Source organism: Balaenoptera physalus (genome assembly GCF_965194825.1).
Source record: "Balaenoptera physalus genome assembly, chromosome: 8".
In the NCBI taxonomy this organism is placed as follows: domain Eukaryota; kingdom Metazoa; phylum Chordata; class Mammalia; order Artiodactyla; family Balaenopteridae; genus Balaenoptera; species Balaenoptera physalus.
The window spans coordinates 112,891,388-112,916,875 of record NC_138887.1 but is presented as its reverse complement, the minus strand read 5'-3'; the positions used below and the strand labels follow the sequence as shown (position 1 = coordinate 112,916,875).

Here is a 25,488-nt window from a genome sequence, read left to right as displayed (position 1 = left end):
GGGTCGAACCCGTGTCCCCTGCGTTGGCAGGCAGGTTCTTAACCACTGCGCCACCAGAGAAGCCCAGACCTCAGGTTTTGATGCCAACAATTTATGAGTGGATAGAGTCAAAATTCAGGAATCATGCTGTGGACTTGGATCAATGAGATCCTGATTCTACTATTTCTCAACTGTATGAATAGAACTTAATTCTTCTGGAATCCCATGCTCTCATCTCTAAGGTGAAAGGGGTCATTAGATAAGTTCTAAGGCCCTTGCAGATCTAAAACATTATGATTCCATAAGCTCTTTGATGATAGCATCTGTCTTACTTGTTTTTGGTTATGTTTTCCCACCAACCAGAATAGTCCCTAGTGCGTTAACTATATCTGTTATTTAAATATGGGAAGATATTCTATGAGAAAAGATGCTGGGGAAGCCATACATCAAAATGGAACAAGAACAAGTCACAAAAGGGAATATTGGGAGGAATGATTCAACTGGCTGGTATACCCAATATCCTTCAGAACATAAACTGACACAGGAGATATACTGGCAAATGTCCACCAGGGAGATTGTGGGGATACCTGAGAGGCATGAAGATGTGGAATAAGAGCAGATGACTCTTACTGATGAAGGAGGTTTTTGTAAAGAACTATGACGGGGGGAGTAAGGTCACTGTATGTACTATAAAGCTGGTTAGTTCTAAATCAAAGGGAGGCATGGCCTTAGAGGTTATGGGATTTCAGTGAGGAGGGGAGGGAGGGAGGAAGCATAATAATTCTGGGGCATATACTGGGTCATTTTGTTAGACATGGCTTTTGGTTGGAAGGGACTATAGATTTAATGGAAAAAGATTACCTCAGACTCTCAAAATGTTAGGGCTGTAAGACATCTCAGAAGTCATTTTACAATAAAGAAACTAAGGTGCAGAAAGGCCACTAACTTGCCCCACGGTCATCCAGTGACAAAAGACAGGGATGAGTCCAGAGCCCATGTTTCTTAGCTCTTAGTCATGTGCTCTCAAGACCCGTTAACAAGAGCACATCTGCAGGTTAGGAGTATTCAAGCCAGTCACCTGCACTGTTGTTTCCACGATTCTTTGGAAAAAAAAAAAAAAAAAAGCCCTTACCAAGCATTCAGAGGTGATTCTAGGTGCTCTCATCCTTATTATCTCATTTAATCCCCATAATCCCTTTTCTACATGAAGAAACTAAGGCTCAGAGATGTTTAATAAGAGCTAATGAGAGTCAGAGCCAAGGGTTGATTATGTGAATAAAAGTTGAATTAAACAGCATTAAATTAAAACCATATTGTGTAGCCTGGAATGCAGATGTCATGGGAGAGTTCGAGTGTGGGTATTCGGGGTGACAGGAGGGTGGAACGTGTCTCACCAATTACTGCGTAGCCCCCAGGTAGGATCTTGTAGATGATGTCGTCAAATAAGATACCATCTGGGAAAAGCATGGCCATGATCTCTCCTACCAGCCTTCCAAATGCAGCTCCTAGGGAGAGACAAAAGGAAGGAAGGTGTTGAGAGATTCAAGGTCTTCATCCTCTTTTTTCAGAGCCACACCTCCTTGGGCGCTAAGACTAAATACAAACCCCCAGCCTTCCAGGTCTTTCCTTATTTTCTCAGTACACTAGATTGCAGCCATCAGTAAGATCCCAGGCTTCCCATCAGAACTTACCGAGCACAAACACAGGCATGAAGCCTCCGCAGGGTATGGGCATAGTGGTGGCCACGATGGACATCCAGAACTGGGGTAAAAAGAGGCGTCAGGACACCCTCTCAACTCGGCCCAATATGCACACACACACTCACACACACACACACTCACACACACACACACTCACTCACACACACACACACTCACACACACACACACTCTCACACACACACACACACACACTCTCACACACACACACACTCAACCTCCTTCCCACTACCCTCCTCCTTCTTGCTTCAAGAGTTACAGAAATCCTGGGATAGCTAATCCTTCTGGAAGCCATCCTCCAGAACCAAAAACACGTGCAGCGCTCAGGCTAAGAGCTCACCAAAGACAACACTATAAGAAGGTTCCTCCTGGCAATCAACCCAAATTGCTCCTACCTGGAGTGACAATATTTGCCTTTAGGCAATCAAAACAAGGGGTGAGGCCCCAGAGGACTCCTCTGTCACTGCCCCCAAAAGGGCCCTAGCCTACTGTATCCTCTTAGCCCAAAAAGGTCACCTCAGCTAAGCAGCCTGAGCTCTTGAACGTGGAGGATATCTTTTCCTGGCCAGACTATGTTTCTGAAAATAAAAAAGCCCCAGTTCTAAGTGGCAGATACCTTAAAGTCATAGTGACTTACTGCATGACTGCTTTAGCTTCAATATGGTCATTTACAAAGCCATCTATATGGCAAGCCTCACAAGGGAACCTGGAGTGAAGACAGTCCTGCCTGAGCCATTTCCTTTAACATCAAATCACCTTCAACAAAGGATCAGAAAATCAGATCTGTCCTGACCATCCTGCAAGAGCACATTGAGAGAGCCAGCTAAATCAGCCAGCGTGATAGAAAAGACCTCCAAGGCCAAGGTAGTATTCCAACAGGAATTGGGATGATATTAGCAAAAGCAATATGTATATTCTGCAGCAAAGAATGCAAAAGAACTGAGAAACCGAATGGGAAAAGGAGTAGTGGTCGAACTTTTGAAATATCTGTAAAAGAAATAAACATATGAGACATAATATATAAATTAAGCAACAGGTTTACATATCATTTCCAAAATAAGTAAGCCGATCTTAGAAAAAGATCTTAAACTAATTTGGTGAAAGATGACAACAGCTAAAGGTCCAAAAAAAAATTGCGAGGCTCAAAATATTTACAATTTAAACACTGCACCAACTTTATTGTAAACTAATGAGAAATACATTTCCTAATTTTCTGAACCTTAGAGAGAGATTCTTTTGAGCCAGGGCTGTCCTCAAGAGACAATGATGAAAGCTCTGAGAAGCCTTCATCCCTGAAGCTCTGAGAAGAGGCAAAATACATATGTCGCCATGTCAGAATAGGACTGTTTAAAACAGTTGAGAACAGCAAAGTTAAATGTACAATTGAAGAGGATACAGATTGCAAATTCTTCGAGTGTGTAGCAAGAGTGTATCTTGTTGTCTTTGCCTTCTCTCAGCACTGGCACAGTGCTCAGTAAATGCAGGCAGGATGTAGGTAGGTAAGTTAAGTAAGTAGGTAGGAAGGAAGGAAGGAAGGAAAAGAAAGAAGAGAGTTTGGTCAAACAGTATTCATGCAAAGCAGAAACACTTAGAGCTAATATTTGCTTAAAACATCCAACAGTAATGCTTTCGGGGGGAACTTGTTTAAACTGCGGATGACCAGACACCACTGGAGGCTACCCCATCAGACTGTCTGGAGACAGAGTTCTAGGCGCTTGTAGGCGCTGCTTAAGTGATCCTGACATATAACATTTTGAGACCCCTTGAACTATTCTGTACTATCTCTTTGGAATAAGTACATGAAAGCCATAAGGGATTTTGTAGGCTCAGGTTAATCTGAAAGCTCCAGTAATAAAGATAATAGGTGGCTGATTGGTCTGATTTCAGAGGATGAACTTCGGATTATCCTCCAAGATAAGTGTAAGAATAGCATCAGGATCAGAGGACACTGAAGTTATCAACTCCTATAGCGCAGAGAATGACACTTGAGACTAGCATTCTTTTTGAGCTATTAGCACATGAAAGGGAAGATCCAGAAGCAGGGTAAGTGATCTGGAACACCAATAATTCCCAAGATTTTAGACACCCAGGTCTAGAGAACTGGGAAACTAGAGACCCCTTATCACAGATTCTACTTTATTTAAACCCTTCACAGGAAGGAACCATAGGAAGATTAGGCAAGAATGCTACACAGCCTCAGGCTGTACTGAGAACTCAGTGACCTAGGTAATAATGTTAGACTTATTAAAAAGGAAACTGAGATGTTGTAATTATATTCATACTCATTATAAACACTCCAGAGTTACGACATGGTGATGTCTTCCATGTCTTAAAATTGAAAAGATGGGCTTCCCTGGTGGCGCAGTGGTTAAGAATCCACCTATCAATGCAGAGGACATGGGTTTGAGCCCTTGTCCGGGAAGATCCCACATGCCGTGGAGCAACTAAGCCCGTGTGCCACAACTACTGAGCCTGCGCTCTAGAACTTGCGAGCCACAACTACTGAGCCCGCGTGCCACAACTACTGAAGCCCGCGTGCCTAGAGCCCATACCCTGAAACAAGAGAAGCCACCACAATGAGAAGCCCGTGCACCACAACGAAGAGTAGCCTTTGCTCGCTGCACCTAGAGAAAGCCCGCACGCAGCAACAAAGACCCAACACAGCTAAAAATAAATAAATAAAATAAATTTAAAAAAAAAATTGAGAAGATGGAAGTTCCCTTCATCAATGTTATAAAGAGCTGAAATGAGAATCTTATCTGTGAGCACTGAGACTGCCAGGAGACCACATAAGCTAAATTTCAAATCAAACTGTGGAAAAATCGTTCTAGTCACTTGTATGTTTTAATGTGCCTACGCACCCTGTTGTCCACACTTTGGAAATAATAAGAGTATGGTTATGTGTCCAATGATAAGACAGTGAAAATGCTGGAAGCAGTGATAACTAGGTAATATCATGGATTTATAGCAGTGAATGGTTTTACATTTAAAATATTATAGAATAGCATAGGCCTGCTGCAAACTGTTGGGCTTGAAATATAGCCCAAGAAATGTGAGTTTCTTCTCGATTCACTTATTATGTAGACATTGTTGAGGATGTAATTCAGTGAGAAATTAATAAGAATGACATACAGTTGAGTCCTGCTATATAATCCAAGTAGGTTTCTCAGAATAAATTTTAATCTGTAAAGTGAAATCCAGAGATATACTTGGGAATCTGAGGAAATGAGGTCAGGTGGGAAGGAAATGTTGAAAATACATACAGAATTTTGTTTCTCCAAAAATTTTCAAACGCTTAACATTTCAAAAGTATATATGATCCCAAAGTTACCATACAGCTCAGTCTAGAGGAGTATCAGAAAAACAGCATTATTATCATTGAACAAGAAATTCTGAGATGCCATCAAAACTTGGACTTGGTTACTGCAGATGGGTTTGTATGCTCAACAACCAATTACAGGAAGCTGGGGTTTATAAATTAGAGAAGATAAACTCTATAACGGAAGTCCAAAAATCAGACCCCTAACAAGACACTGAGAACTTCTTTATGATAAAAATATCAAATCTTTTGAAGGAAGAAATGAAAATGATCTAATTAATAAAGAGGGTGTGCAAAATATGGAAGCCACAGACCCAATTAATCCCCCTGGAATGGAATGAAAAAGAACATAAATAAATACAGCCTCCAGAAACACCACAGCAAATCCTGAGAACATAAGTGACAGAATTGGAAACTGGTGTGTCAAGCACCTGGTATCTCTAAGGATAAGACCATTGACAAGCACATTAAATGAGCAGCAAAAAAACCACGAAGGAAATTTTAAAATAATTTTTTTCAACCATAAGTATTAGATTCACAAAAGATCAATAATCAAGTATTACATATTTGGCACACAGTAGGTGCATGAGAACATTTATTGAATAAATGAACCCACTACAGCTATTACAATATAAATATAACTTAGTGACTCATATCCTGGGGAAATATAGATTCACAATAAATATCAAGAATAAGTTAATAGCAAGGTACGAAAAAACATGAAAGTTTAATGTGGACAGACTTTCAAATGAAGGCCCTAATATATAGAGGAAAATGTTGGGTTATTCAAGCAAGTCATACTATTAATAATGAGGCAATCATCAAAAAAGAGAAAAAAAAGGCAATCAGCAATTATAACAGATGTCACAACCAGTGGTGGAAATAAAAATATACTTGTATAAGGCAGTAATTGAGAAGTCTATAAACACGTGATCCTTGATGGGCAGATATGAAAAAGAACTGTTATAAAAGAGATCAGCTTTTGTTTCCTAATTGAAGTTAGAAGAAAATGGTTTAAGAATGGCAAAATCCTCACAGCCTCACTACCTAAATAGAGAATAATGTTTATAAAAATTATTTATAGTCACTAATAAAGTGGATTTAAATATTTTATCCCTTTTGTAATTCTAGAAAAGAGATCATCCACTAGACTGGGGAAAAAATGGATATGCAAATCATCTGAAAATGGATAATCAGATGCATGGAGAATGAAGTACCTAATTATCTAACACGTAGGGGGATTTGGTTAATTTATCTGAGGTCTTTCCACAGTTATCTGTATTGCTAAGCTCTTGTCCTTATTTACTTGGCTGCTGTGATGTCTCAATAATTTAGCAAGCGGAACCTTTAGAAGGGTTATAATAATTATGGCAACATCACTAAGCTGACATGAATGGAACATTAACCCAGATATTGGCTCACTTCTCTAGATGAGCAACTTACTTATGTTCTGGTTTCCAAACTGTTTTTTTATTAGGTTGGACGAAGACCAAATGAAGTTTTACCCTTCCTTACCCTATGCACACCCAGGTTCCTAGGTTGAAAACCTAGAAGCCCAGGGAGCCAGGAGTGTAGGGAGCGGTACCTTCATGATGAAGAAGAGCGTGATGATGATGACAACATTGACTTTTGGGTGGATCCACACAGCTGACTGGCCCAGGCTCTCAGGGTCCCCTACATGCTTTACCCATGTGTTGTTGTCAAATAGGGTACTGATGGCTTCCCGAGGCATCAACTGTGAGAGGAGGAAGCAAAAGGGAGCAGTTCTCCAGGGATGTTCGGTACTTCCATTTTTCTAAGAGAACTAATTCCCCAGTTTCATTTTTCATGGGACCCTTTTGCTTTTTTCTCAGGGAGAGAGTCTATCCTTGGGCAAAAGCACATATGCTCAGAAGCCTGAGGGACACCTGTGCTCTTTCCTCTTTTCCATGTGGCCCCGTCCTGGCTTGGTTCCAGTCATGTGCTCAGTGACCTGACTCCCACCCTCAGAGGTCACCCTTGGAGCTGACCTCTCCAGCCATGAATTGTCCCATTCCTGGTGGAAAGGTGAAGGAGGCGATGACAAAGGTAACAATTCCAGGATAGAGCAGGCGGCTGAAAAAGAAACAGAATTAATCCTCACCCTAATTTAGCCAGGCCACAGCGGACAACTCTCTGGACTCTGGTAAGCCGAAGTTTCCTGGAGTCTACAGTAGTCTCAGGCCATTAGACAGAGCATTCTCTCCACCAACAAGCAATCTTTAAAGGGGAAACCGCACCATTCAGCCCTGGTAGAGTATCAGGGCTTCTATATTTTATCACAAGCCACCTAAAGGCATTTAACGCCTTCCACAAAGATTAAAAGGGAGGAACTCTTGGAGAAACCAGAAGGTAAACAGGTAGGGCAGAAGAAGGGCGGTGACTCACTGCTTAGCCAGAAACCGGCTGAGGGCCTTGTGCTTTCGGACGCTGAGCATGACTTGGCGATGCAGGTACACAAATACAGCTCCCAGGAACCCACAGCAAATCCTGAGGGTGTAAGTTATGCAGAAGTGAAACCCTCATCCCTCGGGCCTGGCCACCGCAGGGAAACAAATGCCAGGCACACACCTTCCCTTTCTACCCACCTCCCCCCAACAATTTACACTTCACCCACACCAACCCCACCTTCCCAGCTTGGGTCCCTTCCAATGCAAAGCCACGCCCCAGCCCTGGTTCCCCACTATCCCCCAGAGCAGACAAACCCACTGACCCGATGGCTGCAAAGGCTGGGAGTTCCTGCAGGTCAAAGGGGAAATCCATTCGGAAATTGGTTCTGAAGAGAGCTGTGATGGTGACTATGGGATGGAAAGGCCAAGGATTATGGTGGGAGCATCACAGAAACCCACCGAGAAGGAAACAGGGTCATAGGTTTTAAGGATTAAAGCTTCCTCCCATCCCAATGTCTCCTCTTCTATTTGATTTCCTTTTTCTAACACTACTGGCAGAGACACTCTCCCTTATTCCATGACCTATATCCTTGACCTATATATACCCTTGGGCCTTGGTCTCACTTCCCAAATGATGCCATCCACTCCTTTTCTGCACTGCCCCACAGAGCTTCCCTCCACGCCCCATTACCAGCCTCCCTATTTCACATTGCCTCCACCCCAGGGCTCCCCTGTTACCAGCATCCTTGTTCCACACGGCTAGCACTCGGAAAACAAAGGCGCTGAACGTGGCTGCAAAGAATCCTCGCCAGTAGTTCCTCACGGCAAAGTAGGTAGAGGTGACCTCGATGCTAAACAGCACTCCTGTAGGGGCAAGGAAGTAGGGTCAGGTGCAGACAAAAGTGTGAGGCTCTCTCCCACACTCCCACCCCGTGGACCCAAGGAGCTTTTGCTGAAACTTCAATCACAGGGGCAGCAGTACTGGGAGGTGATGATCTCTTAGAGTGTGCCATGCTCTAAACCATATACCTGCTCATGCTAGCAGTTTTTTGCAGGCCAGGGATGTGGTTCAACAAGATACAGAGAGAATGGGAAATGAGGGGGTTTAACCCACAAAACCTGAGGGTCAGGTGGTCATGCCCTCTCCATCCCTTAGAAAGCAAGGTTGGGTGGGATTCACAGTTGTCTGATATCCACAGGGATCTGAAAAATTTCTGCAAGAAAAGTTACAAAAGAGAAAGCTTCCAGAGCAGGTGCTCACCAGAGTGCCAAGCAGAGCTCAAGATTTCCAGGGACTCTCCCTAACACCCCCTTCAACCTCTCCTCCCTTCTCCCATGCACCACGTACCATGCAACTTTTAGGGAAGAAATAAGAAAAATGAATAGGAAAGGGCTTTGTGAGAGCTGACAATACTCAATATTGCAAGAAAGGAAAGAGGATTCATCCACATTTTTAAAAAAATTAATATTAAAAACCTGACTGAAAAGGACCAAATCCAGGGGGAAAACCAAGAGGCCAGAAGAAGCTATAAACAATTATGCTTAAGAAAGGTGGGTGATGATCCCCGGTCAGGGAACTAGATCCCACGTGCATGCCGCAACTAAGAGTTCGCGTGCTGCAACTAAGACCTGATGCAACCAAATAAACAAATACTTTTTTTAAAAAAAGAAAGGCGGGTGAGGTAGAAGGAAACCTAATTAAGAGTCCTAAGTTGTACTGTTTCTGAGAGTAGTTGCTGGAACACAAAAGAGAAGGTAAATAGATAGAAAAATGGCAAGAGTTGGTGGAGACAAAGTAAGGAAGCTAATAAGGGTATAAAAGATAGACTCAAAAGATGCAAAGAGGGCTTCCCTGGTGGCACAGTGGTTAAGAATCCACCTGCCAAAGCAGGGTCGAGCCCTGGTCCAGGAAGATCCCACATGCCGCGAAGCAACTAAGCCCGTGTGCCACAACTACTGAGCCTGCGCTCTAGAGCCCGTGAGCCACAACTACTGAGTCCACATGCCACAACTACTGAAGCCCGTGAGCCTAGAGCCCATGCTCCGCAACAAGAGAAGCCACTGCAATGAGAAACCCGCGCACTGCAACGAAGAGTAGCCCCTGCTCGCCGCAACTAGAGAAAGCCCCCATGCAGCACCAAAGACCCAAAGCAGCCAAAAATAAATAAAGGAAAAAAAAAAAGATGCAAAGAAAAAAGTCTTTAAACATACCAAGAATCAGGGAATAGACTGTGATTAGATGCAAAGTAAAAACTTACAAGAGAATTACCTAACACCTGGCTAAGCCTCATTTTTATCGGAAATGAAGAAGGAAAACAAGGAAATGCAGCCCATAATTAGATGAATGGAGAAGAGGCCCAGACCTAGGAAAGCCCATGAACTAGATAAGGTTCGTCTCCCCTTGCTCTCTGCGGGAACGGCTGCCGGCCAGCCCAAGACCCCCAACCTGCTCTTCCTGCAGGTGGCCTCTCACATCTGAGCCATTTTCTTCTCCCTGTTCTAGATTCAAAAGTCACATCTCCTGAATCCCTCAGAACCCCAGCCCTCTCCTCCGCAGGTGACAGTCAGTGATGACAGGAAGTCATTTATGCCAAGGGAGTGTGGTTACTCCCTCGTGGAGTAGCTGCTGCATTTGGACAGAGGATTCCTCATGGTTGGCTCAATGGCGCCTTCTCTGGGAAGGTATCCCCGATCCCCCTCCGCGGGTAAAAACAGTCCTGCCCTTACCTTGTTCTCTCGGAATTCTGGACCATCAGAGCACTTAGCACTTTCAGATATAGTTGTTTATTTACATCTCTGAGTTCCCCCAGGATTGAAAGTTCCTTGGAACCCAACACCTAACACAGTGCCTGGAACATAATCAGGGCTCGAGGCCTGTTCTATGGATGCACAGAAGGGAGAGGGGGGAGGGGGACGGGGAAGGAAGAACGAGAGCAGAAGAGAATAGATGGGTGGCATTTCAGAAAACAGGGAAGCTGAGGGACAGAGCTTTGCTAACCACCTATCGCCCCTGCTCCCCAAATCTTATCAGGTAAGGCAGCTGTTTCCTTGGCCTAAAAGGAGGATTTGACACAGTGGGGAGTCAGGTAGAGCAAGTCTCTCCTTTCCTTTACCAGTAACAAAACCAAAGTCGGCTTTGACTTGTCGGATGTAAACTATCCAACTCATGAATAGTTTACGACCAGTTTTTGAAATCCTAGGCTAGATTTTCTTTCCTGCCATGTGGTTCTGGGACACCTTCTCTAACAGTCTGTCACTGTGTACTTCGGAATGAGAGCTCATTTTCATATTCGCCTGAGCCAGACAGAAAATGTGCTGCTAAGAGGAAACAAAGCATTAAAAACACAAACAGCATTTGGAAACTCTCTAGTCTCCCAGGTTCCGTAATATTGCTCTCTTTCCCACCCTGAAGGCTCCTCTCTGTCTTCTCCCCTGGCGCCTTTGCCTCTGCCCAGCCAGCGCCTTGTCCTTGGTCTCCGACAATTGCTACTCATAGACACACTCTCTCAATTTCATTCATGCCCACGGCTTCAACTACCACCTCCATGCTAACCTACTGGTTAACAAAGCCATGCTTTCAGCTCAGTTCCTGAACTTCAGACTCACCAAGCCAGCTGCCTATTTGACATCACTTGGAGCCGCCACAGGAACTTCAAACGCAAGGTATTCAGAGTGAAATGTATCAGTTCCCCCAGACCTGTTTCACTTCCTATATTCCCTATCTTGCTTGCATCCACACCATTTCCCTCCTTAAAAAATGGAAGTTAGCGTAGATTCCTCCTCCTTTCTTACCTTTCACATCCTCACATAAATCAGCCACCAGGTCCCATCGATTTTATTTTCTATCACCCATATATATCATCCTGTTCTCTATCTCTTCTGCCTCTGCCCAGTTCGGTCTCTCATCATCTAGCATCAGCACTATGACAATAGTCTTCTTGTTAATCTTGGATAAATCCTGTTAATCCACAGGCCAGTTCTGTCCTGCACAGATCTGCCAGAGTTGGCCATGTCACTTCCTTATTTAAAATTCTTCCATGGCTCCCCTTCACCCGTGACAGCGTTTCCCAAGGTCAGGTCCATGAGATACTATGAGTTCCATAAGAAGGTCCTTGCAAAAAGAATTCTGTGGGAAATGCTACACTTGGGATAGTCACAATACATGTCAGCATATCAAACGTTCTGATAACTCTTCCAGTTTAAAAAACTACCTTTTGAACCCAGTATTTTCCAACTTATCTGATCTTGGAGCACTGTTTACAGGTTATGTCTATTAACACCATGAACTGTGTTCCATAAAACACATTCGGGCTAATTCTAGCCTAGAAAATGAAATCGACATTCTTGTGCATTTCCTATGAGGACCTTCATGATTCAGCCCCCACGTACCTATCCAGACCCATTTTCTGTCATTCCTTCCCCTGTATCCTCTAGAAATGCACATATATGTTAATTTTAGTCCCTTACATCTTGACTTTGCAATGCTGTCTCCTCTCTCTCCAGAATATCTTCCTTGCACTTTGCCCAGGCTGCCACTGGGATGCTTCTTGAGTAAACTGTGATGGTCTGCTTGCCTTCCTGTCTACCCTTTCAGCCGTGGGTACCTGAGAGCACAGGAACCAGCACAGCGCCCAGAGGGCTCACGGCACAGGGCACATATGGAAGCAAAAACATATTTGCCATTTTAGCCAAACACCGAAGCAAATTTCTTTCATCGGTGTAAGGAATTAAGAGTTGACCATATAGTGAATAAATATTCTAATACTAATTTTTTTATTTTAGAATTAGCCTATGTTCATAAAATAAAAGCAATCAAGTAATGTTATCTGCAAATTCATTTAATATTTGCCACTTATTACAAACATCTTGAAAACAGCATTTTAACTTTTCAATGCTTAACATTTTCTCAAGAGCCATGTTTTATCTGTAACTTTTCTATTTGCCTCTCCCATTCTCTACACAGGATCATGAAGAACCTTCCTCATTCACCCCAGAAATTCCAGTTTTATGCAAAAAATTCATATTCTCTTCACTTTAAAAGAATCTGATTAAAAACAAAAATAAAAACAAAAAAATGCTACCTTTCTAAAAATGTTCTTCAGACCTTCTGGATTTGTAAGGCAAAAGACCAAATAAAGGTGAAAGCGGGTATAAATGCAAGTGTGAACATTTAATGTGTGCAGAAATTCAAACACACTACCCTTCCCTGGCTGGAGACTATGACTTTAATGACAAGAGCTGACAACAAGAGTGCAAACAGGATGCCAGCTGACGTGTTCACTGACATTGGTGCAGTGTCAGTTCAAGAGAGCATGGTACATTTTCATTAACTGTAAATGTTTATCCATATATCGTTCCTGAGCCAAGTCATCTGAGTTTCCTGAAGACTCCTCTATGAAAAGACTGATTACATGTTCATAATTGAAAGATACCTCTAACAGCTGGTGCGTTTAAGAAGCATATGCCTTTCCTGCAGTTTTGCTTCTCAGATTGTCAACACGGTGTCTTTTTTTATCACCAATGAATCCAATGAATGATCTATATAATCTTTGCTCTGTTAATCTGGTTATAACTGTTACCAATGAGTAAATAAACAGATACAACAGCTTTCTCTGACCATGCCCACTTGTTAGTTATTCAGGACAAGGAAAATAATCTGAAAGGTTACCCTTTGTCTAACATTAGTAGAAAGAGCTAAACTCAATCTTAAATTGCTGCCAAGGAAAAACGACACTTTAACTTCCACCTGTAGTCCTCATTTAAAGCTGATTATTGGGACTTCCCTAGCGGTACAGTGGTTAAGACTCCGCGCTCCCAATGAAGGGGGCACAGGTTTGATCCCTCGTCGGGGGACTAAGATCCCACATGCCCCAAGGCACGGCCATAAAACAAAAAATAAAGCTGACTATTAATCTAAATAAGGTCCATCTAAACTTCTGTGTCCTTAACAACATACAACCAAAGGTAAGTCTTCCCTTGGAGAAGAAAATACATAGAGATGTCAATTATACTTCAATTAAAACCAACAATGACAAAAATGAATTATTCAAGAGCAAAAAACCAAGAGGAACATACATAGAAGTCCCCTGTTAGAAGATGTAATAAGTGAAGGGCAAAAATATCCAACAATACAAAGGGTTTTAATATAAGTACGGGACCCATAAAGGCCGCCTCGGTTTTCCTTCCTGGCGCTACCACTTATTAACAGGATGACCTTGCTCAAGTCACTAACTCTCTCTCTTCCTTAATATAGATCTCATCCAGCTTTGGGCAGGAAGGGATGTAAAGTCCTTAGAACATTGCCCGCGCATAGTAAATGCTCATTAAAAGTTCGCTATTCTTGCTTTACTCTTGTTTCAACTGCTCATACTCGAACTTGGGGATGCTGACAAAAACTGTTTTGGGAGCAAGCCCAGGCAAGTGGACAGACGTAGGTGGGGGTAAATCACTTGCCTCCAAGTGGTGTCCCAAAGCAACAGCCGACTCCTACTGCACAGCCCACGGTCAGCATGTCAGTGTAATAGTATGGTTGCTACTAGGGGAGACACAGACAAAGAGCCAGATGGGAGGGATGGGCAGGGGGGCAGAAGAGGAGAGGAGAACAGGCAAAGGTGGGGAATAAAGAAGGAGCGGCTTAAGTCACAGGGAATCACAGTGGCCCCGTCTCCCCCCTGCGATCCCAGGCCAAGAGAAACTCAGTTAGTTTGGCAGACAGGAAGTGATCTCCTAGCACAAGGCCAAACATAGAAAATGAAATAAATGTTAGGCAAATATATGGAAGGAAGGTCAGCCAATAAATGGTCACCAGAGAGGGGCTGGAGATGGGGACAATCAGGGCAAGAAGTGTCAATAGCAAGAGAGACAGGAAAGGACTTCAGACAAACAGCACCAATAAAGCCGGCAAGAAAGAGCCACCAGCCTCAAAAGAACAGCTCTCTGGTAAGAAAAAAAAAAAAAAAAAGCTCGGGTGCCTGGATACCAGGGCCTGTGATCCAGGGTCACACCCTGAAGGCCCACCCCCACCAGCCCCTGCCGCGAGCGCCACTCTCCACCCCAAAGCTTGTGGCAACCACTCCAACCCCTCAGGCCACCGGGGTAGGGAGGAAGTGGGACTTGCCTCCGACAGGGGCGGCAAAGCAGCATCCCACGCCCACCGCGCAGGCCGACACCAGGAGATCAAGCCGCCCAGGCACAGTCTGCAACAGAGAAGCTCGCGGACAGGGCGGGTGGAGGGCTGGGGCGGGGGAGAGCGCGCGAGACGGGGTGGAGGGGCAGGAACAACAAAGGGACGGGGCGGCACCGGAGGGGAACTGACACCGGGGCGGCCGAGGAGCGGACCACGTGCCGAGCCCCGATGCGGGGGCAGGGATGGGGGCGGGGGTGGGCGTCAAGGAACGGGCACAGGCTGAACAGCGGCATCGCGTGGCTGGAGTAGGCGGGTGGCGCCACGTGTGTGGGGACGAGGGAGCGTGGGTTAGCGCAGTGCCCAGCTCAGCATCACGGCCAAGGCAGCCCTGCCCCACCCGCCAGCTCGCACAGCCCCAGCTCCTTTTACCTTCTCAGCCTTACCTCGTACACCCCACAGAGCACGGACATGAACTTGCTGAGGACAGCGGCGCAGATGCTGGCAATGTGGACAAAAGGGCCCTGGGAGAGAGGAGGGGGATGAGGGGTCAGGGGCAGGGGGCCGGATGGGGGGCTTGGTGGCATTCTTGGACAGACATTGGTTGCTCCAGGCACTGTACCAGGGGCTCGAAATACAGACGTGAGCAAGATAGAGGTTCTGCCTTCGCAGAGCTTCATCCCAGGGAGGAAGGGGGGTGATACGCCAGCATATTATCATTTCAGAAAATGTCCCCCGCTCGCCACAACGAGAGAAAGCCCCCGCTCAGCAACGAAGACCCAACGCAGCCATAAATGCATATATACATACATACATACATACATACATACATTTGTTTCAAAAAAGGGGGAAACAAAGAAAATGCTAGGGGCTAAGAAGAAATTGAGGGAGGGTCAGAGGAGAGAGAGAGACAGGAAAGCTGAGGGTGGGATGGCGAAGGTCACAGCTGAGTAAGGCCTTGATGGAAATGAGGCGTGAGCTGCATGGGCACCGGGAAGAAGAATGTTCCAGGCTGAGGGGACAGCAAATGCAGGAGCCCCAAGAGGGGGGCAGGCTCGCGCAGCTGAGTGGCAGGAAGTGCCTTGTCACTCAAGCTCGGGGAAGGAGGGGCAGCCTGATCACTATAGCCCCCCTGGCTGCAGCGGTGGGGGGGGGGGGGGAAGGTACATGAGCATAACCTTGAAAAAACACACAGCCTCTTTTAGGTCTCAGTTTTCACAGAATGTGTCTGGATTGTCTCTAAGTCAGTGGTTCTCAACGGGGGGAGATTTTGCCCCCAGGGGACATTTGGCAACGTCTGGAGACATTCTGATTGTCACAACGGGGGTTGCGGGGGGTGGCGGGGGGGGGGGCGGGAGGACTGCTGCTGGCATGTAGGGGGTAGAGGCCAGGGAGGCTGCTAATCATCCTACAATGTACGGGACGGCCCCCCAGAACCAAGACTTACTCAGCCCCAAATGCCCACAGTGCCCAGGATGCAAGATTCTGCTCTAAGGTGCTCCCAGGGCTGATGAGGACCTTCCCATGTCTCTCTCCTCCGGAATCCCCATGGCCCACGGCTGCCCCCGGAGCTCCCTCTAGACTCAGTGCTGCCCTCTGCCTGAGGACCTGCCCAGCTCACCCCACAGTAACTGGAGTCCTACCTCTTTCCCCACAGGGATGCCACTGCCCAGCCCCGCAGTCAGGGCCACAACCTTGGCCACGAAGGCCTTGAGGGTGAGATATTCCTTCAGGACAACACCGCGAAGTATTGTCTTCATTTCAGGGATTCCAGAGCCTAAAAGGGTTTTTAAAAAATGATTGTGTGCATGTTCAAGCTGGAGGTTAAAGGTAGATGGACATCCAGATAGTGGACATGGGGGTGGGGTGAGAGGTCTGTGGGGGAGGACAGTAGCAAAGCAGCGAAAGGACTGTCAGGGGGGGTGGGGAGGGAGGGAGGGGAGCGCGAGGTCTACAGGCCAATGAGATTCTGCTGGATTATGTTGATGGCATGATGGGGTAGGATCTGGGAAGTTCTCACCGACAGCCTGGGGAGAGATGAGGTGGCAGAAGAGGGCACTGAAGAGGATGAGGATGAGTGGGAAGGTGACCCAGACCAGGAACTGCAGAGGCAGGTTGGGCTGCATCTGGTAGTAGGTCCACTTGTAGGCTGCAGAGACAGGCGTCTGGGCTTAGTCCTATGTGGATGGCATGTTGCCGCCATCCCACACTCGCGGAATTGGACAGCGTGCTAGGAGCGTGCTCCCGCCATGGCTATCCCGTTCGACCTCGGAGATGGCACTGTTCTCATTTGACACATGGGGGGGGTCTACGCTGGGGGATGAGACGTGACCCGTTCAAGTTCCCACCACTTGTAGGAGGTCAAGTGGGCGCCAGTGCAGCAAACCACACTCTGTGGGCGCTTCATTAGAGGCTGTGGCGCACCCAGCCACCCCGGTTAACCCGGCACTGAGGGGCTCCTGGGACTCCAGGTGTTTCCAGTTGCCTGAACTGAAAAGTCCTAGGAGAACTAGGACAAGTTGGTCACCCTGTGAGAGGGGTCCCCACAGCTCGGCTGGTAGCAGGTGGGAGGGGCAGAAAAAATGGATCTGGGTCTGGGTCTGGGTCTGGGTCTGGTCTCATCCTGGGCCAGAGCTACACCTGATCTCCTCTTTGCACCATCCTCCTCCCAAAGCACCCCCAGCTTACCTTAGGTCGAAACTCTAGATCAACTGCAGTATGGGGAGGGCTGAGGGCAAAGGGCCAGGTTAAACCTACCCTGAAGGGTTTTGGCACTGACATAATCCATGCACCAGCTAATCAGAGCCATAAGCAGCCCCAGAAGCACCAGAAAGATCCAGTCTTCCCCTAATTTTCTTCTCATCACGAGTCCCAGACCGTGGATACAACCTAGGGAAAGAAAGTAAAGAGAAGCAGGTAACCAGTCACTGCTCTGTGTGTGTGGCCGAGGATGGGAGGTGTAGGGCCCTCGGCGTCTTGTCTATACGTCGCATTCCCTGAGTTTCTTCTCACCTCTCTGCCCTTCAGAAGGCACCAAAGTCCAATTCCCCATTGGCCACTTGATTCCTTTCTAAACCCTAGTTTCTTGGGGCTGCGTGGGAGGGATAGTAGGAAGGCAGAGTGAGAAGGACATGGGAGCCATGTCTTCTCCTTAATACTTGGAGGAGGGCTTTGGTGTGCGTGTGGGGATGGTGAGCCAGAAATATGCAACAGGTCTTCTGAGTTAGTGTCCTAATCCCTGTACCTCCTTCCATCCCACATTCCTTTACTCCCCAGTCCCCATCACCTTGGCATTTAGAATAGTGATTCTCATCCTTGTTATCCATGGAAGCACTGGAGTCTGTCGTCTTGGGCATCCCCGTGTCCTGCTCCTTGTCTGAGAACTGCTCTTTGTGATGGCCATAGATCTGGACAGAGGGAGATGGGAAAGGTCTGTCTTGTTGAAGAGTTAAAAGAAATAGAGGGAAGCATATAGACCCACAGATAAAACAAACAAACAGCTTTTTAAAATCCTGGGTGTTGAGGGCCTCGGGCAGGGTCACTTTGTGGTCATCCGTGCCCTCCACTCCCCACTCTCCGTCTGCACTTTTCCCACTCCTCACCCTTGTCTATCCATCCACACCCTTGCACATCTGTAGTCATCTTGGTCAACAGCAGCCTTCATCAAGGGGACCAATTTCTACTCTGAAGTAGGGATACAAAACCGTGCTAAGGGCTTCCCTGGTGGCGCAGCGGTTAAGAATCCACCTGCCAGTGCAGGGGACACGGGTTTGAGCCCTGGTCCAGGAAGATACCACATGCCGCGGAGCAACTAAGCCCGTGTGCCACAACTACTGAGCCTGCGCTCTACAGCCCGCGAGCCACAACTACTGAAGCCCGCACGCCTAGAGTCTGTGCTCCACAACAAGAGAAGCCACCGCAATGAGAAGCCGGCACCACAACGAAGAGTAGCCCCTGCTTGCCACAACTAGAGAAAGCCCGTGCACAGCAATGTACACCCGATGTAGCCATAAATAAATAAATACATACATACATACATAAATGTATTTTTTTTTAAACTGTGCTGATACTGGGCATGTGCATCAATTACATGTTTTTGTGTCACTGTTTCCTGTGTCTCAGCCTCTCTCTTGCTCCCCCAGACCCCCTCACACTGATGTGGATGGGGTAAGGAAAGACGAGCAGGTGACTCTTCGTTGCTCTTGGCCTTGGTGTGTCTAGCTTTAATGAGGCCCCTCAGATGCCCTGCCAGGCTTAGAGAAAGCCCATCCACCTCCCCTTCCTGTGCTCAAATGCACAAACTGGACCCAGTCCTGATAAAGCAAGTCAGTCCACTTCCTCCTGAAGTACAGCTTGTGTGTTTGGGGGGGGTGTGTGTGTGTGTGCATGTGTGTGCGCAAGGTCTCTAACTGCCCCTCCTCCACTGCACTAACTCCATCCTCTGGAGCCGGGGTCAGGCCAGGCCATGCTGCTGGTTCTGGGAGAGCCTGGGTGGAAGAGATCTGATTTCACAATACAAGAAGTAGAGTTTATGCCTGAGTCCTGGACAGGCGCGCACTAACACCCCGCTCACGGCTCTTTCGTCTTCTGGGATGAGGTGTGTGACTGAGAGAAGCCGTGTTTCCCTCTGTGCCCCACCTGGCCCCCGAGAGAAGACACTGCCCACAGGGGGCCAGCACACAGGCTGCCTCAGCCCCCTTGGTTCCCAGGCTGGTGGAGACGAGAAGAGGGTGCTGCATACCAAACCTGGGCTGGGAAACACTGAGAGAGCCGGATCGGTGCTGGCTGGACCAGCGTTCACCAGTCGAGCAGGGCTGGGAGGGCAGGGAGAAGTCAAGCCTGAAAGCATTCGCAGCGTCTGGATTCCTGAACAAAAACACCCGTGTGTGTAGGGCTGGGGCTGGGGTTGGGAGGATGGATGAAACGATGCTGACAAAATACTGATAACTGATCACTGGGCAAGGGGTACTTGGGCATTCATTACACTGCTCTTTCTGCTTTTGTATAAGTGTGAAATTTCCGTAATAAAATTTAAACAGAGAAAAACTTAAGTCCAAACTCCTCTTCTTTGCTTTCAGTGCCCTTTGGAGACCAGCCCAACCCTACTTCCCAAGTCACTTCAGCATTCCTTTTCAACAGGAAGCTTCACGCTAGTGTACCTGGTTTCCTCACTGTCACCAGAAGGTGCCATAAAGGTGCCATGCACCTTTACTCAAGTTGTCATCCCACCCAGACCACCTACACGGTGACAGTGAGCCCAGGGCCATGAGGAGAGGTCTTTCTGTCCAACCCCACAGTGTTCCAGGGTCCCCTCCTCCAGGAAGCCCACTCTGACTCACCATTGGAGCCTCTGCTGGCTTTTGTGTCCCAGTCCCCACCTGATTCTCCGGGGCCACCCTTACCCACCACCCTCGGGACGGATCAGGGCTGAGACATGGATCCTCTTGACCCCCTGCGCTGAGACCACCAGCCCAGGCCAGCCCTCAGCTTCCCAGTCCTGTCTAGACCCCATAAACTAGAGGAACCACAGCCCACCCCCTCGCTGGCTAAAACACTTTTAAATCGTGCTTTCCTGGTCCTCCTGACAGGTTCCATCCTGTCGCTCTCTGCATGCACATTCACTCGCTAATCCTAACCTGTGTATTTATCTTCGACAAGCTCCCAGCCTGTCTTTCAGCGGTGCTCATCCCATTGCCCTTCCCTAGATGTCTAGAAGCCCTGGAGGGTATTTATCCCTGGACATCCCTAATTAGTTCACAAGCCCCTCTCTCTGGGTACAGACCTCTGTACCTTTCCAGGTGCCTGCCATTTCATCGGTTCTTACTTAATTAATCCTCCCACCTGAAAGTTTGATTATATTTCTTCTGCTCATTTGACACTGGTCTATCTTTGATCACTGATACGCAATTCAGTCCTTTTTCTCCACTCATCCCAACTCTTCTGTCTTCTGCAGAAGTGCTGATTTGTGTGTGTCCTGCCGAGGGTGGGGAGGGAGAAATCCGGTGGTGTCTGCGCGCGGGTGAGGGTGTAAGGACAGCTCAGAGGTGTGGTCCCCTCTGCCACTCACCTCGTGTGGGTTATGTAAGCACGAGCTTGTCATGCATGTGTGGCTCTGCCATCTCCCCCCAGGATTCGGGGGTTCTGTTAGTAAAGCTTGTGTTAAAGTACGCGTGTATCTCTGTATAAGGAGCTCACAAGGCTGAACCCAGACCTTTGAAGAATGTTCATATTTTGAACACATGACCACGTACTTTTTCAAGTTAAAAAGATCACACTGCTCCCTCTTTTCACCTGATTCCTCTTTTCCCCCAATCCATGGCACCACCATCTCCTCGAATCCACCGCCCCCTCCCCTTAGGACTTTACCTGTGTGGGGCGGGCGTTGGGACGGGGGCCTGCATCCCTCCGGAGCCTGTGCTGCAGGTCCCCACTCTTGGAGGGCAGTCCGTAGCTGGTGCAGTGTTCAAAGGGCATGTACTGGTACTGGGGGGCGCTACCCCACCAGCTGGGCTCAGCCCCATGCCGCTGGGACCCAGATGGCTCCATGCTCCCTCCCCCGGCCAGGCCTCGGCCTGCTTGCCCCTGCCCTCCCCCCAGTACAGCTCCTTAAGCCTGTCCGCCTGCCTGTCCCCAAGGCGTCTGGGGCAGCATGCCCACCCCCAGCTATTTATAGCCATCTCTCCGTCACATGACCCCCCCCTTGCCACATCTGATCTGCTTGGGGTCGAAGCAGGTGTGAGAGGCGTGCGGGGGAGGGGTTGGGATGAGAACCTGTGGGACAGCCCCGCAGGGAATTCCCTCAGCAGGGCCAGCACCGTCCCCCTCCTTAGTCACTAGGAGGCTCCCAGCCCCAAGCCACTGACTGGCCCGGCTATAAGTATTGCCCAGACCAGGATGGAAAACGGCTTCACGTGCTCTCAGACCTGTGTGCTGCCCCGAGTCTGCATCCTCTAAGCAACCCCCCTCTTTTCTCCAGTCTGTGGGGAGGTGAGGGCTGAGGGGCTGGATGGAGCAATCCTAGGGTCTGGAAACATTGGGGAGCAACTCACCTGGGAGAGTAACCGGTGCCTCTCTGCCATCTTTCCCTGCGGGGTTGTTCCCAGCTCTGTGTCTTCCTGAGGTTTAGTTCTCATCTGTCAGACCAGCTCCCCCAACCCAGCCAGTGTTCAGCTTTCTGCTCCAGCTCTGCCTTTTCTGTCTGCCAGAGGCCGCTCGTGATGCTTTGGGGTCATCCCCTTGACCACACCTTCATCACCCCCTGGGTGTGGGACACAGGGGTGATAGCCTTGCGCTCTGGCATCTCTCCCACGTCCCAGACTGATACACGTCAGCCACGCCAGCAGCCTGGATGCACAGGGAGGGACTGAGCCTCCGTTTAGACGGTGGCGCATCCCTCGGAGGTCTATCAGGGCAGGTTAGATAAGGGGGGAGAAGGGGAAGTGGGCCAGGGGAACGAGGGAGGCCGGGGAGGGAAGGGAAAGGGCGTTTCTCGTGATGAGCCCGACAAACATAAAAGATGACAGGGAAGTACTCTGACATTCTTCCCTTTTCAGGTCAATAAATAATTTTTGGCCAAGGCCAAACTACTCTACCTGGCATCACACTTCTTTAAACCAATTTTCCTAGTACAGTCCTTCCCCTCTGAGCTCATCACTATAGAATAAAATTGATAAACATGAGCCAATGTGTGGTTCGGGATCCATCACCAAGTGAGGTCTGTCCCAGGACAGCCAAAGTTCAGGGACACCAAACATCTGGTCTACAATTACATTTTGTTCTAGGCTAAATGGGACTGTCCAAAGCAGGTGGGAAAATGAATACCATTAAAAGCACCTTTTCTAACATAAATCTGAAGGCCTGTAATCTACCCACAAAGATTACAAATGTGTGATTTAAGGGCCTGGAGGTTCTGTAACATCTCACTCCTCTGCAGGCAGAATATCAGAAAAGAGATCTAAGGGGTTGGTGTGAGATGAAAGAAATACTTTCTTAATAAAGAAAATAGAATGCCAAAGTGAAATTACATTCTTTGCGGGGGGCTTCAGAAACAGAAAAGATTTTCACGCCTTTGTGGAGTATGGCTCCCCTGAAGGTAGCCAGTTTCTGTAGGGGCTTAATAATCCCAAGAAACAAGTATCTAGGGCAATTGCTATTTCTTCACTGTTCCTGAGAAAATCAGGTCCTGGTTATGGATTCCAAAATTTGAAGGCAGAGGTTACTGGCACTGAGAAAACCCTCATACTCCACCAAGCCACCTAGAAGAACCAGCAGCAATTCTAAAAACCAAATTCTGAAATCAGGAGGGTCAAGGAAATCTACAGCTGCTAGTGCTGAAGGGCAAGGATTTGAGAGTAATGACCTTGAGTTTGAGATTAGAACCAGTTAAAATCTCATGGGTTATCAGCCTGCAAGAGAAGAAAACAAAATGTAAACGGTGCCCCCCTCCATCCCAACACCCCATGGGTAACAGTGCTTAGGCTCTTATTTGGAAGGCCAAAGATGGGTTTCTGGGGAGTTCTTTGAAAAGCTCCTAAATTTTGAAAAAAATTCATAAGCATGCATTTATCTGAGATATGTATACTGTATATGTATTCTTTTGGGGTTTTAAGTAGACTTTCTTGAGGTCCATGAGACTAGAAGGTTAAAACCTATAGGCTTATAGAATTTCTATTTGAAGGAAGGTTGTTGAAATGACCATCTGGGACACAGGTGCAAGGGGACGTGTGTTAGGGTATAGGTGGTCGTGAACAAGCCAGCCCCTTGGCATCCCCACATCAATTTAAGCAGGAACTTTCTCCCTGGGTTACACCCTTGTTTTCAGACTCCCAACTCTTCAAGTCTGGCCTCTCCAACCATTGGACGATACACCATTACATTCTCTTTAAGGCGCTTTCAGTCATGACTTCCCCTCTGCACATCCAGCCTAGCATGGAACCCATGACCACCTACTTTCTGAAACTTCACCTAGGCAACTGCAACTTCCTCTGAACACACTTTCCCTTTGCAGTTGTCCTCACTGGCAGTCATTTCTCCTCTACTGCTTATTGGACCTTGCCTTCCAGATCCTTCAAAAATCCCTGGTCCCTTCCCATACCCTGCATATGAGGCCTTCCCGATAGCACTGGACAGGGCTCTTTCTCCCCTTCTGTATTTCTGAACACGATACAGTACACTTTTTCCCTATTCTCTGCCCAAAAAGGGCTAAGATGGAATAAAGTCTTTGGCCTCAGGCTCCTTCTCCCAGCTCAGTGGGAAAAATCTCTGGCCCCAAAAAGTGAGGAGGGAGAAAATCTCATGCTAAGAAAAAAGTCACAGAAGCAATACTGTTAGCTGAGAGCATGAACTCAAGTTGACAGGTTGTTTCCCATCCTGGCCTCCGTTTCCTCAGAAAGGCAGTAACTTGAGGGTTACAGAGAGAAAAGAACACATGCAAAAGTCATAGTGCCTGCCCCAAAGTGAGCTCTGAATGTTAACTTGTGTCGCTAAACCGAAGCTCATTCTGTGATGGTTAACAGCATCTGTAATGTGCTAACCCTGTGGGATCCACCATGCATTCTCATGCTCATCCTCATAGGGCAGCGTCCTTCATCCTTTTAAGGTAGCAATGGCTTCCCCGTGTTTAGATAAGGGTGAGGTTAGGTACCTTAGCCACGGTCTCTGATACCTTAAAAGGCCAAGCCACCATTTGCCATCTATTTAATTCTAGAGTCCATGTCCTTAAAGCTACATCTTTTTTTTTTTTTTTGATAATTGAAGTCTCTGAGCCTCATTTTCCACTTCTGAAAAAGAACCCAGGGAGATGACGCCCTCCTGGCCTGTGGGAGGATGGTGTAAAGCTGCACAGCAACCTGGGAGACACACGGAGCGCTCGGGCAACTATAGCTGTTATGAAGCTCTTCGCCTCAGACCACTTTCCCCCTCTGCTCATATCCCATCTGCCCCATTGCTTCCTGTTTTCCTCTTCCCTATTACAGGAAACAGGATGGGGGAGGGCAGCAAACGGCCACCCCCAGCTCAGGGATGGGGTATAATTTTAGAAAATCCCCTGGCAGAGGGGACAGAGCTCTGAAATTCAACCTGATACCCTTATTCAAGGGTGGGGCGGGGAGGACGTGGAATCCAGCTCAGCATAAGCTGCTCTCTGATCCCCAACACCCCGCGCCTCCCAAACTCTTTCCTCCCACTATTCCCGTGCCCCTCCCTGAGGCTGTGTCTCCACCTCCCATCCCTGGAGAAGGTCCCTGGGTCCAGCCCACTCCCCAGGTCAGTTCCCCTCCTCCACCCAGTGATGTTTCAGCTCAACCTCATCCCTGTTAACTCTCCCTCCTCTGGATTCCTGGACAAGCTTCCTTCCCCCAGGGCCCACAGCAGCTTCCTACCACAATGCTCCAACAGAACGTCTTAACCGCCCGTAGCCCACCTGCACGTGTACACCTACCTCTCTGGGCGTAGACACAGCGCACTCCGAGAACTCCCCAGGTGACACAGCCCACTGCTTAGACCTCTTCCATGCTGCCCGAGAATTCTCTTACGATCTGTGCCCACCCTGGAAAACCTTAAATCCAAGTTGGATCACGTGAGATAGGGAATTCTAGGATCCTCCTCACCCTATTCTAGCTCAATCTGTTCCTCCAGCCTCCATCCCATAATCCAAGCAATCCAGAACCAACACTGCTTGCCAATGACTCTTCCATCTCTTCTGACCATGAGGAATCCCAGTGCTGGGAGCCATATTTTGGGCAGTTGCCTGTGGCCACGACAATGGAGATGGGCTCATTCGAGGTGTGGATCTAGTTGTATAAAAAAGATCTGGCAGCAAAACAAGAGGTGTTCAGCTCTGGGTATGCCTTGTGAGGTGGTGAGGGACGCTGTAAGAAGCTAAGGCAATGGAAGCAAGTGGGCTTCAGAACACAGATTATCTACAGAGACATCAGGCACACA

General features: G+C 47.7%; 1 protein-coding gene across 1 annotated transcript in view; it reads right to left on the bottom strand.

Moving 5' to 3' along the window:
* Positions 1-21,182, bottom strand: part of CLCN1 (chloride voltage-gated channel 1) — a 32,543-nt gene extending 11,361 nt beyond the window's left edge. The window contains exons 1-14 of the mRNA XM_082473852.1: positions 20,914-21,182; positions 17,834-17,954; positions 17,305-17,436; positions 16,568-16,696; positions 16,191-16,324; positions 14,994-15,071; positions 13,878-13,956; positions 8,163-8,288; positions 7,748-7,832; positions 7,423-7,524; positions 7,026-7,110; positions 6,602-6,751; positions 1,671-1,740; positions 1,374-1,484 (exon numbers count right to left, since the gene is read on the bottom strand). Coding sequence (XP_082329978.1) covers positions 1,374-1,484; positions 1,671-1,740; positions 6,602-6,751; positions 7,026-7,110; positions 7,423-7,524; positions 7,748-7,832; positions 8,163-8,288; positions 13,878-13,956; positions 14,994-15,071; positions 16,191-16,324; positions 16,568-16,696; positions 17,305-17,436; positions 17,834-17,954; positions 20,914-21,093 — 1,582 coding nt within the window. The 5' untranslated portion in view covers positions 21,094-21,182. The remainder of the gene's footprint in view (positions 1-1,373; positions 1,485-1,670; positions 1,741-6,601; positions 6,752-7,025; positions 7,111-7,422; positions 7,525-7,747; positions 7,833-8,162; positions 8,289-13,877; positions 13,957-14,993; positions 15,072-16,190; positions 16,325-16,567; positions 16,697-17,304; positions 17,437-17,833; positions 17,955-20,913) is intronic.
* Positions 21,183-25,488: the final 4,306 nt, after the last annotated feature.